Source organism: Antennarius striatus, chromosome 14, assembly GCF_040054535.1.
Source record: "Antennarius striatus isolate MH-2024 chromosome 14, ASM4005453v1, whole genome shotgun sequence".
Lineage (NCBI taxonomy): Eukaryota > Metazoa > Chordata > Actinopteri > Lophiiformes > Antennariidae > Antennarius > Antennarius striatus.
Genome location: NC_090789.1, coordinates 15576623 through 15597498, shown reverse-complemented (window position 1 = coordinate 15597498; position 20876 = coordinate 15576623). Strand labels below are relative to the sequence as shown.

The 20876-nt window shown below is 39.2% G+C and overlaps 2 protein-coding genes across 3 annotated transcripts; one reads left to right on the top strand and one right to left on the bottom strand.

The window, feature by feature from the left end:
* Window positions 1-334: 334 nt before the first annotated feature.
* Window positions 335-5648, bottom strand: oscp1a (organic solute carrier partner 1a). 2 transcript variants are annotated; one of them, XM_068333436.1, is made up of 11 exons: window positions 5339-5648; window positions 5134-5163; window positions 4067-4221; window positions 3602-3769; window positions 3388-3468; window positions 3206-3309; window positions 1913-2041; window positions 1760-1814; window positions 1062-1204; window positions 903-963; window positions 335-783 (listed from the first exon to the last, which is right to left on the bottom strand). In XM_068333436.1, exons 1-11 carry the CDS (start codon window positions 5448-5450, stop codon window positions 658-660), a joined length of 1164 nt encoding a protein of 387 aa, XP_068189537.1. In that variant the 5' UTR covers window positions 5451-5648; the 3' UTR covers window positions 335-657. The 2 variants fall into 2 exon arrangements, with proteins under 2 accessions (XP_068189537.1, XP_068189538.1); XM_068333437.1 differs by having other exon boundaries at window positions 927-963.
* Window positions 5649-10875: 5227 nt separating this feature from the next.
* zc3h12ab (zinc finger CCCH-type containing 12Ab) lies at window positions 10876-20174 on the top strand. The gene is made up of 6 exons (XM_068333080.1): window positions 10876-11005; window positions 11297-11810; window positions 15508-15647; window positions 16538-16772; window positions 16895-16995; window positions 17396-20174. The coding sequence occupies exons 2-6, from the start codon at window positions 11452-11454 to the stop codon at window positions 18337-18339; spliced, it is 1779 nt and encodes a 592-aa protein (XP_068189181.1). The 5' UTR covers window positions 10876-11005; window positions 11297-11451; the 3' UTR covers window positions 18340-20174.
* The last annotated feature ends 702 nt before the right edge of the window (window positions 20175-20876 follow it).

Genomic DNA, 20876 nt, shown 5'->3' with positions numbered 1-20876 from the left:
ACTAAAATACAGTACTGTATAGCTTAAAAATAGATAGATAGATAGATAGATAGATAGATAGATAGATAGATAGATAGATAGATAGATAGATAGATAGATAGATAGACAGACAGACAGACAGACAGACAGACAGACAGACAGACAGACAGACAGACAGACAGACAGACAGACAGACAGACAGACAGACAGACAGACAGACAGACAGATACAGGCAATAGCACGTTATTAAACTGTATTATTACTATTTCATTTGATTTCATTTGAATTTAATCTAGACCTGGGCAGTAACAAATTAATTGCAACTTCGAAAGAATTACACATTATAGTTATTTACATTTTTTAAAGCATATTATAAAAAGTGTAAATGTATTGTGGATATATTGTTAACTCTTTCTTTTATTGTTTTTGTGTTTGTTTGTTTTTAGAATTTTATCAAAACCATAGCACAACTTGAAATTTACTTCAAAATGCAATGTTCTCCACTCTACATCACTACTTATCAATTTTATTAACAGTTGTTTGTTCTATTGCATTGCATTGCATTGGATTGCAACAGAATGTTGACACACTCTGGCTGATGTGAAATCAGCCAGAGTGAGTCAACACAGCCAAAGCAATAAATGATGTGTGATCATTACATTTCACTACACAACAAGGTCAGAGGTCGTCCATCATGGCCAACAGGTCGTCTCCTTTGCTGCTGCTGGGGTGTCCACACTCTGTGTCTTCTTCTGTTGCAAATTGTCCTGCGATCTGAGCCAGCTCTGTCGCAGTCTGCTCATCCTGAATCAGAGGAAACACCAACATGTCAACTGGTCATATGATGAAGATTCGCCAGTGATGGCGTGTCGCTGTTGTCTATGATGGATTTAATCATACGATCATTTTCAATCCCGCTCTACCTGCATAGCTTGAATATTTATCACCTCAGACAGGTTCTGCTGTGTTCCACCTGATGTGCCCCTGTTCACCAAAATAAAAGTCATCCATCTATTATCCGCCGCATTGTGGGGATAAATTTTCATTCAAATTCAAACGTCCAAAGAAAAACTATTACTCACATCTGCTCCTCTTCATCTGTTGTGAACAGGTTGATCCGAAAGCTGCTTTCAGCTTTGGCCGTGTTCTCGACCTTCATGCTGCCCATCAGACGAGCCAGCAGGTTCAGCTCCTCTTTAGCCATGAGATTGGGAGAGTCGTCTGTCTGCAGCAAGTGGACAGTTGTGGTCCCGTGTGAAAGTGCATGACAGGTTGTTTGTGTAAATGTGTGACAAGACAATTTGTGATACAAACACTGTGCAGACAAGTAATTATACTCCTATACAGTAAATTTAAAATATAGATATATTTATCGAAGCTTTCTTGCAAAAGTGGGGATGCAGCAAGCACAAGGTCATTTTACAGGTTCATGTTCTGCTACTGACTGAAATTTGAAGAGAGGTTGGATAAATCTTTTCAAATCTGCCAAACCTCTCTAATGATTCTGCTGTCAGCTTTACAAAACATTTCAGAAACTAATCGCTGCCAGCAAGTGATGTGAATTATCCAAAAGCAGCTTAACATATTTTTTTTGTTTTGTTTTTTGGGAGTTTTTTTTTTTTGCTGCTACATTAAATACAGTCATCACAGTTAATAGAATGAATAATGTCATTTTTGACTTATAATAACTGAAACAGAAATTCTAGCTGGAACCTGTGCTTTTTGGCCTTAGGATAATTCAGTTAACTACTACTAGTCAGTTTACGGGGCCTGTTTTTACCTTTACAGAGGGAGTCTTGGATGCGTGCGCCTCTTCTAGATGGTTCACACTGTACCTTAAATTCATGAAACACACAGCAGAGCCATGTTGTGGTCCAGATATGTATTATCATCCATACAGTACATGCTGCAGCAGCACACAGTCCATACACACATGTTCAGGCCCAGCCTGATGACTCTGTCTCCATGCAGGTCAAAGCATCCTTCTCTGATGGGACTGGTATAATTTCCTCCAGTGGGGAATTCAGTTCGTCTCACTTCCCTGCCCTTCCTGTCAAATGACCTGGCAAAACAGGAAGACAATGATGACACTCTGGAATATTTAGATATTTACTAAAAATACAGAAAATCCAAGACTATTTCAAATAAAGACAAGGCACTTAATGACAAGGCTGGTGTGTTCATGTAATTCAGATTTCTATTTAGTTGTGAGATACACCAAGTGAACATAATTCTCTTGATCTTTTTACTAAATTAGGTACCTCTCTAAGCAAAACCTACATTATATAAAGATATCATTGCTTTTTGTGTGAAGGTGGAAACTGATGCTGAACGTTTTGTCCGTTTTCTGAACTAAGATAGTAACTAAAATCTACACTTACTGCGATCCAGTGACCTAATTGCTAATGCCAACTAAAATTTGTTATGTTCTCAATCAGAGTTTGGTGGGTAACGTTTCATGCAATCACATCAGATATTGTGAAATTTAAAACTCTGACTGTGTTAAAATGCTTTGGGATTTTTTGTTTTTACCCGGAAATTCATATAAATTAAGCTGTACAATGTTCCCAACTTGATAATGTAATCATGACATTCTCCTTTAAGACTGGTGAGATTTATATTACATTTCTATGTAACCGATTTTGACATGTCATTTGCTATTTTCTGAGTTTATTTTTGTTTGTATGTATTTATGTGGTTGTTAGAATTCTTGCAAGTGTTTTAATTTTTCAAAAACATTTGTATTGAAAATTTTGAGGGCACTCCTACGGGTCTTTGATGTTTTACAGTATTAGCACGCCAACATTTTATGACAACCAACTACAACCTTCAGCTGGTCCAAGTCATCATTATCACGCCATTAAAAGTCCCCGTAACAGCAGGCCATCCGTCAATACAAAAAAATCCATTGTGAATTCAGTGTATTCATCTTATTTTATCCAGTAAAAATATAATCTTAGATGATGAAATCATGACCTTGGAGACGATCACACAGTATAGGATCAGGGATTTGGGCAGTCTGTAGCCTGTATTTGGCTGAATATTAACAGAATATATGCTAAATGCTAGCTACTGAAGACGGGCTTTTGGACCATGTAATGTTACTGTCACCTTTGTAAATCACCTTGATCCATAAAGACAAGCCACAGCCTAACATTAATGGATGAACAGATGTCTGACCATCAGAACACATCAAATATCATGTTGTTGTTCATGAGCTGCCTACCTAATAAGCCCTGGCACATCAATCCCATGGGGCACAGGCCCTGAAGTTGCCAGGACAAAACATCCATTTGGATTCTGGAGATGATTTTTGAGGAAAAGCGACACCTAAGAGAAGTTTAAAAAAAAAATCACAAAAACTGCTGTTTTCTTCAGTATTGACAGAAACACTAAAAGAGGACTCACTCGAACATGCATGTCTTGAAAAAATATCAGCAGCGTTTGTCTGAGAAGCTGAAATTCACCTTCAGATAAAGATGAATAAACCTACAAAGAGGTCACACAGGTTACAGTTAGACTGGAGTTGTGTGTTGTTTAATGTATGAGAACATTAAAAAAAAAAAAAAAAAAGCAGTCCATGATGAAACATGAAAATTCAAGGTTAGTACTCCCAGCATACCTCAATGATCCTCCTCTGTGTCTCATCCACCTGGTTCCCGACCACTGGAGTGTCTGTTACAAACTCTCTAATGGTATCCAAGTGATTGTAAGAGATAAGCAGCAAATCTTTTGGACGTGGACAAAGAAATACTTGATATTTAAAGGCCATGATCATCAGCTCATAGAGCTACAGGAGGGAAAAAGAAAGAACATATGACCCTCAAGCAAAAGTACTCTTCTGCTAATGAAATTTTTGCCCACATGACTAAAATTGCCAATTCATAACACATTGGAGTTCGTATAACTGTTTCTGACTCAGGATCTGTATTAAAACAAATGAGGGATAACTTATTTTGAAGCTGTCACTGATGGAAAAACAACATAAAACTCAAGGTCTAACATGAAAATATGCCGAAAATGAAAAGCAAAAATGACAAAGGGCCATGCTGGCTTTGCTGTCATATTTAGTTTGTCTTGTACATACCCTGTCCATGCTGGCCAGGTTCAGCCTCATGATTGAAGCATGTGCTAACCTAGTTAGCACAGTTTTCATCATTCTATGTGAATACAGCTGCTGCGGTTTGAGAAGTTCATCCATAAACGTTTTACTGAACATGGTCCCAATGATGTCAGTCATTACTATGAACATGAGAGCAGAGGCAAACAGACAGGTGGTTGATTTATTGCTAAATGTACTGGCACAGATGAGTTTCTTCTAAAATAAAGTTCTTGGTTGACAAGAGAAGAGAAGATATAAGTTTTCATAACTTCACGCCTTTAGACAGTTACTAAGGGAAATATCCTGTTCCTGTGAAAAAAATGTGATCTTAAATTTCTGGTCTCGACTATTCCCAATCCATTACAAGGATTAACTTAACATTTGCATGTTTGCTTATTCATTTTCAACTTTGACATTGTAAAAATAAACTAGTCTAATTTCTTTATTGTATTTGAATTAGCGTTTTGCCTCATTCAATTATGTAGAATAATTCATTTCTGTCCCAACTGATAATTTTTTTCATAAAAATGCAATATAGTTGATGAACAAAATTATTTCTAGCTTCAGCTAAACAATGTTATATCAGCACCTAGTTTGCCAGCAGACCTACAGTATGTTTTTTAGCTGCCTCTATCACAATTTTATATAAACTTCAAATTTTTCACATGAATGTTATTTGTTATATAGTTTTGGTAGAAATATATTTGTATGATCATATGCGAGAAAGTCAGATTCCAGTTTTGACTCACTTTTTACTAAATCTATGAGATCTCCCAAGAGTTTTTGTTACATCTGTCCAAATTTAATTGAAATGTATCTATTGCATGAAATTGAAAATAAGTACATGTTGACCAAAATCAATGACATTAATTGACATAGGCTTTGCACTATTTTCAAATGGGCAAATGGCTAAAATGTCAAGAAAACAATCGCATAGTGCTGTGTGCATGTTCTAGGCAGTGTCCCTACATGTGAGCGTAGGATTCGATTATATGTACTACTGGGGTTGAAGGAGTCACTAGACTATTAAACCCAGAATATGGAATGATTACCTCTTTTTCTGTCATTTTCTGACCACACTCCTGCACGTGAGGTACATTTTCCAGGAAAGAAAGAAAGAGAAGCAGCCTTGAGTTGAGTGTGTTGTAATGTTCATTTCATGAACTGCTTCCTGACAGATTATCAGCAGGGATGACTGTGTCCTGAACACACACGTGAGTAATAAGCCTGTCATTTCTCTGGTTGCACTACCTATACCTTTTTCTGAGTTGTCCTCAGATGTGTTGTGAGCCTTCAGGCGTTGGTCCAGTATGTACACCATCTCCCCACCAAGATTAATGAAAACCAGGGGGAGAGTTCTCATGGACATCTTGCAAAGACAAAGAAGGGATTAACTCCTATCGACAAAAGCTGGTGATGAAATAGGTGTTAAAAGTAGTTGAGCTCATTGGAGATCAGCGGCACTGTTCTCATTTCAAAGTTATCCAATCGTCCCGGCCGTTGGTTTCCACTGGTAACAAACTGTCCATTTCTACATGTTTTTTCTTTTCTTTCATGCATGTGGGGATATTCCGTCACACTAAGATGCAACAGGTGGCTAGGAAGAGGATCAGCAGAGGCTGACACAAGCTTATTGGCCAGGATGGTAATGACGCGACTGTACAGAAGAGCCAACCACACGTTCTCCAGTCATGATTGTGTTGAGTCTGTGCTCAGAATTTGATGCCAAAAGTCAAATGAGAACAAAGACCTACTTTCAAACTGTACAGTTCATGGTCAACTGTATGAATTGACCTGAACTCTAACAGATCAGAACATCGACATCCATTTATGATTCACAAAATCGACATCATCCTCATCATCATCGTCATCATTCTGTATTAATAAGTGATTATTAATCCACATCCAGAGCCATTCGTTTCTGGTATCAATCTCCATTTTTCTGGGAAAACTATAAGGTTTTAGAACTTCTTCCCATTAAGCTACGAGATCTGTGGTTATGTATTTATTCTGGGATATGAGGCCTGGCTCATTTTATTTTGCTCTTAAAGTGTTGGAAAGGGTTGAAGTCAAAGCTTTTTGTAGGTCGGTCAACTTTCAGCATACCATTCCTGAAAAAAAAAAGTTTATCTCCAAACTTTTGGTTGTGGACATGGCAATGGACCCGTATCTACTTCCTTCTTTGAGTACAGTAATATTTTCAATTGAATTGAAGTATTTCTACAGCATGTAGTTGCCAACATGAACATGATATCACTTTTTGTGAAATACTGTACTATTCTGTTCTGTGTGCTTTGCATGATAACTACCTGAACTAACTCATGAATCTCCATGACCTGGGGCCTCATTTCACTCACTCATCTGTCAGTTCAGCTCTTGCACCATGCTTCTTTGTCTGTCTGTCTGTCTGTCTCACCTCAAACAAGAGATTAAAGAGTCGAAACATGCAAATGATAATTTATCTTTATGCGCTCACAGTAGCTTGCTCCAAAGGAGACAAGTGTCTTTTTACATTCATGCTGGTGGTTAGATGCCTGTGAGGCTGGTTAAATGTTAAGGAAATTTGAGTTAAAGAGAAAAATACTTCGTAACTAAGCTCCCTGGATCGTACCCAACAAGCCAGGCATGGAGATCCATCCTTACGTCTGGCTTTTTTTAATGTAAGTGATTCTATTCTGTTGAATTTTTTCTCACTATATCTTCTTGCTCTTTTAAAAAAGAAGTGTAATTAATATAATAATCAGTCAATGAGTTTTTAAAATTTAACCAGTAAATCATAGTCAGTTATCCTATCTTTATTTGTTAGTATTTTTTTTCTTACTTGTTTGAAGTTTCAGAATAAATGTAAAGAATGTATCTTATCTTTCCTTTACCAGAATAACAATGGGTTTGGGTTCAGATGTGGGTTTCAATGATAACCCAGCTCTAGCTGAACAGCACTATAACCTGAAGTGGATGGCGTCGATACCCGAGGCAACCCCAGTCTCTGCTGTCTCCATCCCTGGAACACATGAAAGCCTGTCATTACACGGCGGACCCCTGACCGTATGTCAAGTCTGGAACTTGGACAAGCAACTTCTCGTGGGACTACGATATTTTGATTTGCATTTTGGGATTTTGTTGCCTACTGAAAAACATGTGTACATCCGGGATAGTCAGTGGATGATCAGGCAACAAATTAAACTTAGTGAAGTCCTAGAGACCCTTCTTAATTTCTTAAAAAATAACCGGAATGAGACTGTGCTTTTGAAAGTGGAGATACATGGACTCTACAAGCAAGAAGTGACAAAAATGTTAAGGAAATTTATTCTAAAGTTCAAAGATAAGATATGGACAAAGTTAACAGTACCAAACATGAAACAAGCAAGGGGCAAGATTATTTTTCTCCAGAGCAAAACTTTGCATGATGGAATAATAAACCAAAAATCATTATTCTTTGATCGCAGCAAGCTAAATAATGTGGAAGGCAGGATAAAGCAGATAAGGTCATATTTCTGTGGAAATAAATTGGTTCTGAGTGAAAGTCCATCATCCCTTATTTCAAATCCAAAACAACAGGCGAAAACATTAAACAAAGCACTTTATAACTTTGTGGTGAAACACAACAAGAGCTCATTGAACCCAGGATGTTTGGGGGTTTTGAGTATGAACTTCCCCAGTGCTGCTCTGATCAAACAGATCACTGAACTTGAACCCTGTAAATGTGCTATGAGCTCACAGAAGCAACAAAGACAGTACAGACAGGAGCTCCTGGAGCCGATCGAGGCCCAAATCCAGCATGATGGAACAGCTACATCTGAACCAGCACCATTTGTAGAATCAGACATACCTGAACAAAATTCAGAACCTTCAGTTAGATCAGAACTGGAGGAAAAATCTTCAATATCTGGAGAAGATACAGAACCCTCCCTCGAATCAGAACCTGAACCAAAATCACCTACATCTGGAGAGGAATCAGAACCATCTCAACTCCCAACTGTACCAGAATTAGCAATGTCTGGAGAGAATACAGAAACGTCCATGGAATCAGAACCAGAAGATTTAGAACCAGCACCTGAACTAAAATCTGAAACAGAATCAGCTTCGCCTGGACAGGATTCACAGCCAAGACATGAGCCTTCATCTGAACCAGAATCACTAACATATGGAGAGGAATCAGAACCATCACTTCAACCTACACCTGTATCAGAATCATCAATACCTAGAGAGGATACAAAACAATCCCTTGATTCAGAACCTGAAGCAAAATCACCTACATCTGAACGGGATTTAGAACCAACACCTGAAAAATCTCCTGAAACAGAATCACCAGCATCCAGACAGTGTTCAGAACTAACACCTGAAGCAACACCAATACTAGAATCATCAACATCTGGAGAAGACTCAGAAACCCCTAACAAATCAGAACCTGAACCAGAATATCCTACAGTGGAACAAGATTCAGAACCATCACCTGAACTAAAATCTGAAAAAGAATCAGCTTTGCCTGGACAGGATTCAGAACCCAGACATGAACCTGCATCTAGACCAGAATCACTAACATCTGGAGGGGAACCAAAACCATCTGAATTCACCAATGTACCAGAATCATCAGTACCTGGAGAGACTACAGAACCCTCCCTTGAAACAGAACCAAAATCACCTACATTGGAACAGGGTTTAGAACCAACAGCTGAACCAACACCAATACTAGAATCAATAATATCTGGAGAGGATATGGAACCAAAGAAACCAGAAACTGAACCAGAATGTTCTATATTGGAACAACATTCAGAACCAATACATGAACTAACCTCTAAAATGGAATCACACATATCGGGACAGGATTCGGAACCAGAAACTCAAATCACATTGCATCTACCAGAATCATCGACATCAGAGGAGGATACAGGAACCTCTTTTGAATCAGAACCTGTCGCAGAATCCCCTACATTGGAACCTGAAGCAAAATCACCAACATCTGAGCAGGATTTAGAACCAACACCTGAAAAATCTTCTGAAACAGAATCACCTGCATCCACACAGGGCTCAGAACCAACACCTGAAGCAACACCAATACTACAATCATCAACATCTGGAGAGGACACAGAACCCTCTAACAGATCAGAACCTGAACCATTACCTGAACTAAAATCTGACCCGGAACCAACTTCATCTGGAGAGGATTCAGAACTAAGACTAAGACCTACACCTGTAACAGAATCATCAATACCTAGAGAGAATACAGAACCCTCCCTTGTATCAGAGCTTGAACCAGAATCCCCAATATCAAAACAAGATTCAGAACCTGCATCTGAACTGGATTTAGAACCATCTGGAGAGGAAACAGAACCCTCCCTTGAAAAAGAACCTGAAGCAAAATCATCTACATCTGAAGAGTATTCAGAACTAACACATGAGCCTTCATCTGAACCAGAATCACCTTCATCGGGGGAAAATTCAGAACCACCACCTGTACCAGAATCACCAATATCTGGAGAGGACACAGAATCATTTAACAAATCAGAACCTGAAGCAAAATCACCTGCATCTAAACAAAATACAGAACCAACACATGAACTACCATCTGAAATGACATCAAGATCATCTGAACAGGAGTCAAAACTAACACCTGAACCAACACCTATACTAGAATCGTCAATATCTGGAGAGGTTGCAGAACCCTCACTTAAATCCAAACATGAGCCAGAATCATCTCGATCTGGACAGGATTCACAACCGACACCCGTAACAGAATCATCTGCATCTGATATAGTAATGCACAAGCTACAGCTACAGTGGAGAAGCCGTTACTGTAATCAAGGGTAAATGATTCACTTCATTTTCATTGTAAATGTTTATTATTCTTGTCATTCTGGAAAATAAAAGCATCAGCATTGTGTTTGTCCTGAAATTTTAATTATGTGTTCAGAAAAGCTTTCCCTTTTGACCCAATACACAATATACAATACACTTTTTAACATTCACATGTGAAAAAGTGGAGGAAATAAAGTAACAAAGAAAAAATATGAAAGTATGTTTTTTTCGTGTTAATTTCAGGTTGAAGGGACTTGAACGATGCACTCACCTATAATCTGAAAACTGATAACACGTTTAAACTAGACGCACACACACACACACACACACACACACACACACACACACACACACACACACACACACACACACACACACACACACACACACACACACACACACACACACACACACACACACACACACACACACACACACCAGCTACAATAAGCTTATAGTGGTGGTTATGGTGGTTGTGGTGTCAGTATATAAATAGGCTAGAATAAGCTCCACCTTTACCAGCTTCGACGTTAAAAATATGAACACACTGACACATAATAATAATAATAATAATAATAATAATAATAATAATTCAAACTTTATTGATCCCCAGAGGAGATCCACATCCATGGTAAAGTTAATTATAACATACTTTAATTAAGCGTGACTTATAATTTGTAAATTTAGTTTATTATCCCCTGCTTTTGTATAATTAAAAAAAAAAAAGCTAAACTTTTTAGATGGCTCGATATTGATCATTTTAAGCATATTTATGTATTTATTGATTTTAAAAGCAGTGAACCATAATTACAAGGAACAGCTGTCTTCTGTCAGCATTTCATAAAGTATGATTACCTTTATTTCTACCACTACTTCTACATTACTCCTGCTCCTGAAACATGATCGTACGTGGCGCGTATTGTTCGTACCCGTCGGTAGCTGGATTGGGCTGTTTATTGAAGGACATTTGACTCGGGCAAACCTCTTTGTACGGACCAGGAAAAGCTCTGACTTCCTTGTGGCGGCTCCCAGCTCGCTCATGAGCGGCGCGTCGACGCGCACCGCGGCTGCGACGGACGCGTTCACCCAAGAGAAACGACGGTCCGACAGCTCACCGAAGCTTCTGGGGTGAGTTTGTTTCTCCTGTTTTGTTAAACTGAAGTTATGGCACAACTTCAGGGGCGACCCCCCCCCCCCCCCCAATCCAATCGTCTGTGTTTCGTCGTGGACCTACTGAGCTTCCTCTGCCATCTCATCCCTGAATGAGGGAATAAAACGCTTTCTTTTTTTAATTTCATTGAGCTAAACGTACACTAAATGTTTTTTTTTTCATTATGATGTTAATGATGTGACCTACAAAGGTGTTCATCTTACGGTCAGACCGGTAACAGCAACATATTAATGTTTTCTTCCAAACAGCTCAAACATGAACACAAAGCACTGCGGAGATGAGGTGAAGGCTCACCGGGTTTGTCTGTGAAGGAAAACCCTCAAGACAAGCTTCGCAGACCTCTGCATGGACCTTCTCTTCACTTTTCCCACCTCCAAATTCCTTCTACCCCTTCAGTGAGAACATGTATCCCAATGAGCCCGACCCTCCACTGGATACCCAGTTCCAGGAGACCCAAATGGACTTCTTCCACAAGCTTGGGTATTCCACAGCTCAGGTTCAGGCCATTCAGCAGCAGTACGGCCCCAACGTGGACACGGATAAAGTTCTGGGAGAGTTGGTTAGGATCAGGGCCAGTCGGGACGCCAGTCAGGGCCCGTTGACCACTGTGTCGGTGCTGGTGCCTGGAGGGAACGCTCAAACCAAGAGGCCCACTCAGCTGCTGCCCTGTACCAGATCGTCTCCTCAAAGCAGAGAGGAAGGTGGCGAGGATGAAGGTGACCTGAGACCCATTGTTATAGATGGAAGCAACGTGGCCATGAGGTGAAAGATCCCGCAGAATAAAAGCTACACCTGACACTATTGATTAGTTGATCAGCACAAAATTAATAAGCAGCTACATTTAGTCATGTTAATTCTGCAAATTCACTGGTTACAGCCTTTCATTTAATCTGGAGCTTCAAGAATTGGTTATTAATCTGCTAATCAATTGACAGAAAATTAATAAAGATTTTGAACAATCTTCTGACCAATGAAAAAACATCAGTTATTACTGTTCTGAAAATGAAGTAGCTGCATTTCTGCATCGCATAATCTCAACATGTATCTGTCGGACAAAAGTGGTTTGTTTTTGATCATTTCTGATGTTTTGTAGCCAAAAGGACAGATCAATGAGTCCAGAAAATACCAGATTAATTGTGAATGAAACTAAAAAGTAATTTCATCCACAGTGAAAACGTTGATGCTGTGGTAACTTTTTCCTCACGTCTCAACTGCTTGACAGTAAGACAGGCCTTCTGTTCCTGAGTCACCGTGGAAAGTTCATCTGTGTATTCAGAATCTGTCCACAGCAGCTGCAGGACTCTGGGTTCTGGGTCAAAGAGGGCGATGCTCTTCAGCCAGTGTCAGTCTGCACACAAGTAAAGATAAACACCACAATAAGATATTTGATTCTCAGTTTCACACATACACACACGCAGACACACACACACACCTTGCTGTGCAATCTAAACACATCATTGGTGATGTTACCAGGGGTGATATTGTTTCATTTTCAACATTATACTCTCTCACCCAGGTGACCCTGCCAGATGTGATCAGTAGGCGTGGGCGATGTGGCCCTAAAGAAATTTGGTGATAACAATGTGATGCAATATTTTGATATGACAAAATTTTCAAAACACAATTGTACACAATAAGTTTCATAACTTTATTTCTCAGTATAAAACACATATTTCATGTGAAGTGCTGTTCACTGCAGTAAACACAATCATGTCAACAAACATAAGTTGTCTTCAAATATTCAGTATAAAACCAAACAAAATGTTTCACCTTCACATTATGCATAGAATATTTAGATATAACAAAATATAATAAACATTAAAGTGCTCACTGTAGCTTGAAAGTAATAAACAGAAATTGCGCTGTTCTTTATACATAGCCGGTGCATCTCTGTGAAAAACGTTTCCTTGATGAGATGTCTCATCTGGGATCCAACTTTTTAATGAGCGATTTGAAACCAGTTTTTTCCACCGTTTGGCTTGGCAGCGTGTCTTTTGGCAAAGTGCTTCGGTGATGTCTCTCCAGCGTTTGTCTTTGTTGTCATACAGAGTACATCTTGTCAAAGTCGTGGCGATGACATTTTGAACTGGCTTATACACACGCCTCGTTCTGGATCAGGTGATTCTGTCCGAGCAGGTGAAATGTATTTGATGTATTTCCTCCTCTTTGGGGATGAACTCTTCCTCTGAACTTCTTACCGTGATGCTTCTGACGCAAGGATCATGTGAGATCTGCGAGTTGCGGCTATGGAGGGGATGTCCACAGTCAGAAAGGGATCTAGTTATTTCTTGCTAGTTTTGTTGCATCACTAGATGTGTTCTGATCTGGGTGAATACCACAGACTAACTTCAGCACAGTTTGATGACTCGAAAACTCTGATCGGAGGCGTGGTTGCCCGGTTAGATCCTACCTACAAGTGCTTCATCCCACCTGTGGAACAAAGTCATATTTGTTTGCTGTGAGTGGTTGTATTGTTCGTTGTCAACAGGAACCTGTTCATCACCCAGAACAGAAATAATTTCCAGGTTTACTGCAGCCAGTCGGCGTTGAGTGGCAAACATCCAGAACCAGCAGAATGTTGCTCTAAGTTGGAATTTTTCATTTGTGGGCAATCAGTAAATTTTCACCCTGTCAGTGTCACTCAATGTCCATAAACATCTTGCATTTGCATTTTTAAATTTAAACTTGTAAACGTATGACTGCAGCTTTAGATAAAAAGTGATTACAATTCATCAGAGTGAAACACAAATGTTTTAAACCAATTTGATGTCAATCAAATTGACACTAAATTGTAAGACATACTGTATCCCATGAAATCACAGAAATGCCCAATAGCCTGTCAAAGGGCAGCTTTTAGTTGTTATCTTCAAATTAAAAAAACAATAGTTTAGGATATGACAGATTTAATGACACAAAATGTGTTTAAGCTCATCTGACATTACAGACATGTCTTTTTTTTAGCTCTGGATTCGCAGCAGTCATGACCACAGGCATTATTTGTTTTACTTGGAGGATTAGTTTCTGGTTGTGTGGTTGTAGCCAAAGAGACAACAGAGAATGACAGCATTTGTTCTGTGGATTTTTCAGGAAATTTTCAACTTAATTTGTGAAAGACACAAAGTTGAACTAATTTGAGTGGGGTTACAAAGTTGAACTAATTTGAGTGGGGTTACAAAGTTGAACTAATTTGAGTGGGGTTACAAAGTTGAACTAATTTGAGTGGGGTTAAAGGATGTGCTCAGGATTTTCAGAACTATACTGTCAGGTTAGGGTGACTCTGTATAGCTCTGTGAGCTCACTGGTTCAAGTTAGATCACTGTGTGGATCACTGTTAACCTTCCACAGATAGGCATGCCCGTTCAGGCATGTTATAGAGCAACTGGAGTATGCAAAGCAGATCATATGGTTTATGAGAGTCGTTCTGCTTTCCTGATAGTTAGCATGACTTTAACAGGAAGATCCCTCTTTGACAGGAACAGGCCTGACAGCATTTCACACTTCAGTTCTAATGACTTACACTCTTTTTACTATTCTCTTGTTTACCGTCAGTTTTATATCAGCATTTAAAAATTGCTACTCAATTCCCATATTAAAGCAATGCCAAAGTAGCTTTAAAGGTTAGCTGATCTGGTGTCAGTATTGGCTGCTGGTGAATTGCACAAGGAGTGGATAATGTTGGAACGGTCAAGGCACACACAGCTTTAACACCAGAGCCATTACTTTGTGTCTGAACGACAAAAAAGTTAGAAGAAATATTTGTTTTACACAAATTGCTTTCATTATTTTTCTCTCATATTCAATTAAACTTCAAGTTATTTTAATGCTAAACATGATCACATGCACTAGTGAAGTCAGTCTGCTTGAGACCCATCGTAAACATTTGTTACTCTCCCGCTGTGAGACAGTAGTGCTGACCGCTGGGCCACCGCGCTGCAGTGTTAAGGTGAAATATTATTCCAGGAAGACATTTTAGCAAATAACCCTTAAGTTTGTTCAGCTTGTCTTTTTACATCGTTCTGAACAACAAACACAATAAAACAACACATTTATTCTGTGAGCTGTTTTCGAATCTCATGTGAAGTGAAGCTAAACATCACTTGGCTCTAATTTAATATTTATATTATGATACTTTCTGAGATATCATCTAACTCCTCATTTAAAAAGTCTGGAACATGTTGGTTGAGTGAAGTTTCAGACTATTCTAACACACAAACACTCAAGTCTGTTTCTGTGGCTTTCTTTGAATTTTATTCAGTTTGACTAATTGTTTTTCACATCATAGATTCAGATATTCTATGTAAACCTTATGGGTAGCTATTAGAACTGAAGTCATCTGATCAGTGTATTGACATCAAGTGATACCTCAGTCACTGTCTGCTTTATGGGTAATGACACTCTGCTTAATTGTTTGGTGTAAGTGTTTTCTGATTTTAATATTTTATAACAACTTTATTTTCAGCCATGGGAACAAAGAAGTCTTCTCTTGTCTGGGGATCCAGCTGGCTGTGGAGTTCTTCCTGGACAGAGGCCACACTGATATCACCGTGTTTGTGCCCTCGTGGAGGAAGGAGCAGCCGAGGCCAGATGTTCCTATTTCTGGTAAAATGCTAGAAATTCACATTACATTCATTTAATGCTTTTTACTTCCCCCTGTGCTCGGATCCCACAACATGGCCATCTGTGCTAACTGATATCAGGGTGTGTAGGAATGTGTGTATGACGTGGTGTGAATTACTGAGATCCGCAAGCAGGTTGTGGTTTTTGTTTTTTTTGCTAAATTGGCAGTTAGACCAGAAATTATTTTATTTAGACTTGATTACTAGAACCTTTTAAAAGCTGTGGCTTTATTTAGCATTGTTTTTTTTTTATATTACTAAAATATCTTTGTGTTTCAGAGAACAGTAAATCAACAGTGAGTATAAATAATTTGTTCCAATCAAATGATTAAATATTAGTTTAGTCTTTACAAGCAGACCCCTGATTTCCTCTGATGCAGCTGCTGATTCTCAATGTGAGCTTTATTACTGAAATTGGAAAATAACCCTGTGTGTTTGTTTTACCCCAGACATCATATAAATGAGCTGCATCTGTGATCTGCGTATGTTGATAGAAATCAGTAGATAGAAATGCAGGGTTTTTCCATGTTTCATGAGGCTTTACGATAAGTAGACTCTTATCGGTCTACACTTTGGCTCGCTTACTGTCTGTACTGACTGGAGTGTGTTTGCTTCTAGCAGATAAACAGGTTGTTGACGCAGATGACTTTTTAATTTTTTTTGCAGAATGCACTATTAAGATTTAACCTGTTTAAAATGTATCTGCTATAGTGGCAGCATGAATGATAATTCATGTATGTGTATGTATGTGCCTTTTATCCAAGTTCATTTTTTTTACATTGGCTGCAATTCCTAGTTTTCTGATAGCAATCATATTGCTTCATAAATTAAGCATATTAACGTTGACCAACACCAACTTGACTTTGTTTTCAGATCAACACATTTTGCGAGACCTGGAGAAGAAAAAGATTCTGGTTTTCACGCCGTCTCGACGTGTCGCAGGCAAACGGGTGGTCTGCAATGACGACTGGTTTATCGTCAAGCTGGCCTACGAGTCTGACGGCATCATGGTGTCCAACGACATGTACCGGGACCTCCAGGGGAAGGAGCCGGAGTGGAAGCGCTTCATCGAGCAGAGGCTGCTCATGTACTCCTTTGTTAATAACAAGTGAGTTCTGCCATCTTGGTTTTTCCATTGCTTTCCTCGCTGTATTCATCCTAAAATGCAGTTCAGATAGATGATGAGTCAGTCCATCGGCTTCAGTGAGTTTGAATCTCGCTGTGGTGCAGGTTTATGCCTCCGGATGATCCTCTGGGCCGCCATGGACCGACCTTGGATAACTTTCTTCGGAGAGTTCCAAAGACTCTAAAGAAACAGCATTGTCCTTATGGTGAGAGAACCAAAACCCGTTACTGGTCCTGTCTGACACAAACTCTGCCCATCATATTCCTGCCTGTTTTCATGCTGATGATAGCATTTGTATATACAGTATGTACAACCCATTCTTGTGAACATAATATTTCACAGAGGCCTGGAAGAAATCTTTTTTAAATTTTGTCCACATGAACTCAGAGATGTATAGTTTGGATTGTTTGGGTATCGGTGACCTCACAAACAGGGTTTTAGCCTTTACTCAATAAATATCAAAAACATCTTGATATCAGAAGAGGTGACATTTTGTGACCCAAAGGTCACTTCATTTAGATCTTCTTTTACTCAGATTGAAAATGGTAACACTATGCAAATTAAATTTCTTATCAGCAGTGCTAAAATCATTTTCTTTGTTCCAGGAAAGAAATGTACATTTGGGGTCAAATGCAAATTCCACCACCGTCAGCGAAGCAAACAGTCCAATTATGCAGTTGCCGATGAACTTCGGGAGAATACTAAGCATCCCTGCATTGATCTGAAACAATCTTCATTTCACTCTGTGTCTGGACAAAGCCTCTTTTTAGTGGAGGATATGGCAAAGAAACTGAATCTGAGGCATGAGAGTGGCCCCTTAAAGAAAGATCACAAACATGAATCTTTAGGTCAGGTGAAGACAGGTCAAAGCTCCAACAAAAAAGGCTCACCTAGAAAGGAGACATCTGGCCAGTACTCTTCTTCTGACCTCGCTTTAATGCAGCGCAATGACTCTCAGGAGCATCTAGATTCTGGCTTGGGCTCTTTTGATAGTCTACCCATGGAGGCTCCGTGGAGTGATCACCAGTATGGGCATGCCCACAGCGTAAGACGGCACTACGGCCCTCCAAGAAGCGCACCTTGCAGCGACTGCTCCTCCCAGCATTCGGCACCAGCTTTTCAGCACCACAACCAGCAATTCAGCCATGGGCCAGTCAGCAGTCACAGTTCTGGTATGACCCCCCATAGCTCCGCTCATTATACCAGCTATGGTGCATACCCGGTTAGCATGCATGATTATAATCAGCATGCAGATTACCAACACAGCAGGACCCACATCTCCCAGCAGTATTGGTCCGATCCTTTTGGGATTCCCCCTCCAGGAGTCTGCAGACAAACACCAGAGCACTCATTTCGGGAGCCTCCATGTGAAACACAGCAGAGCCCCAGCTGGGACAAGGAGAGAGAAGTCGTCAGGAAGAAGCTCCTCGGTATCTTCAGTGCTAGTTTGGTGGACAGAGCCATGGACATGTTTCCACACCTGATGGATCCACAGTTGCTGGTGGCTGAGATTCTCACACTGCAAAGACGGAATATGTCGCTGAGATGAAATGTTGAAGAACATGCCTTTCAGTTGAAGACCAAGAAGGCTGCAGAAGTTCAAGATGAACATGAGTTTGTGTTTTTTTGTATCGTGGCATCCACATTTATGTAAATAATAGCTGACTTGTTCAGAACCATATTATATTTAACTTGACTTTAATGACTTTGATTAAATTAGTTGATACAATTTAATCTTTTATTCAAAATCGTAAAAGGAGAAAGCTGACCACTTAATCAGCCACCTTATTAAACAGGGCTAATGCGGCTCATACGAGTGTTACTTTGGTGTGGCATTGTAAAAATGTGTTTGTATCATGTTGGCATCACCTTTTTTCCAGCCAACCATTGTGTAGGTTGTTATGATGGGTAATAACCATCAGTAAGTTAGATTTATAATTTTACAGTTTCAGTGACGGAAATTGACAGCTGTCGGACTGAAATTGACAATCCTGGATCATGTTTATTTTGATAGGAATTAATGTCAGAGTTACAAAATAAAGTTAACATTTTGAAAATATGTGTCTATGGCAGCAGTGGTTATTTTTACAACTGATTAATCTATCCATCTATTTTTGGTATCCACCTTCTGGGTGTGCTGGAGCCTATCCCAGCCAGCTACAGGTGTGAAGGGCAGGGTACACCCCAGATTAGATGCCAGCTCATTGCTGAACCACACAAAAGTCAAACAACCACATTCACAGAGTATTTCGAGTGACCAGTTCACCTAAACTGAATGTTTTTAGAGGTGAGAAGAAGCTGGAGTTATATGTTTTTCCCTTGTCTGCAGGAAGAACATGTAACTCCACACAGACAGGACTGGAACCCGGAATATTCTGTGAGGTAACAGCGCTACCCACTGCACCACCACGCCACCCACTACTGATTAATATAACCTTTTTTTTTTTCCAAAGATTTTTTTTGCATTTTTTGGGATGTCTTATCAGCACAAAATCCCAAATCCCAAAATACAAATATTGTTTTTCTATAGTAAATGCAACTTTGAATAATTGAGTAATCAATTTAACACTGTGTGAAGAGTACATATTGCTGTTATATTCAATTTTTGGATGCTTTTGTAAAATTCTCAACACAGTAAAGCAATACAAGATTTCCCTTTAAAGGATCATGCCATATATTATCATTGCTCTCCTCTGTTAATGTAGAAATATACAGTAGGTAACAGATTCAGAGCAGAGGTTTTACTGTATTATACACATTTAAACTGTACATTCCCCACATTGCAACCAGACTCTGACACTTTGTCAGTTCAGGTTTTGCAGCGTTCATGGACAGTAAAACTGCATTTTTATTTTATTTTCAACAGCAGAGCTCTAATGCATCATTTACACTTTTATTTGTCGATCTTGATTCTCTACAAAATTCAGCAGCTAATCCTTTTCCTGGGAGCTCATTACTCTCATTACAGAGCTCTATTCACTGATTTCTTGTCAAGTACAGAAATGATTTTTAGATTTTTTTTTTAATTTTTTATCAATTGTAAGGCACTTTGACACTCTGAGCCTGGCTTTACTATCCAGCCCCTTTGGTCATTTTATCAGAAACGTCTGACTGTTTCAAATCCGACAGTGCTGTTTGCAGCTTTACCTCAGAAACACTGGAAAACCCTCCCTGTTCACATTGGATCAGGTGAATCTGTTTTAAAAACGCTTAAAGCTCCTCTGTAAGATAGAGTTCATGATTAGTTGATTCATCAGTTTGTTGTGGACAAACTGATGAGTTTGTGTTTAAAGTGTTCTTGCGATGCAATGTGCTTATGTGCACTTTGAACATGTGATGCTGGTGCCCTTTGCTTGTACATGTAAAGCACTTGGTAAGCTGCAATTGACATGAATGTGAGTAAAGTTTTACTTCTTCAGTGAGTTCTTCAGTTTGTTGTCTTTTGCATAACACTGATGCTTTTGAATGTGTGAAGTATGCTTGTCCAAACAAACATTGAGCCACGAACACTTGCTCTGTGATGAAGACTAAGTGACATCATCTCCATGCATCAACAAGGTGAAGCAGCTTGCAGCCAGAAAAACAAATATTAACCTGAAACTTGGGAATCCCTAACATCAAAAAGGTGCAGATTGATGATCACAGCTGGTTGTGACTGTTTATGTTACAACAATTTATTGTTAATCCCAAACTAAAAGATTGATTAAAGCCGCTTGAAACTTGAAGTTAGGTAAATGTAGGTAAAATGAGTCCTGTGCCTTTAAGTACTGAGCTCTGAACTCAAGTATTTCCCTCTGCATTGAGGCTTCACTCATCTTTATAACTGATGGTTGTAGCATGACTCATGCTTTGTCTTAACTCAATATGCAAATACTGAGGTAAGCGTGTATGAAAAAATACACTCCAGTGCAAGTCCATTCAAGTCAAGACGTGGCATGTTGTGTTTAGTTCAGCAGCTGTAGTAGAGAGACTCAATGTTTTTTATGTTTTCAGGCTTTCATATTTTCATACTCATTTCTTATGATTTACGATCAATCCGAATGAAATTTAATCTACTGAATAATAATGCAGCAGGATTCATCGGTT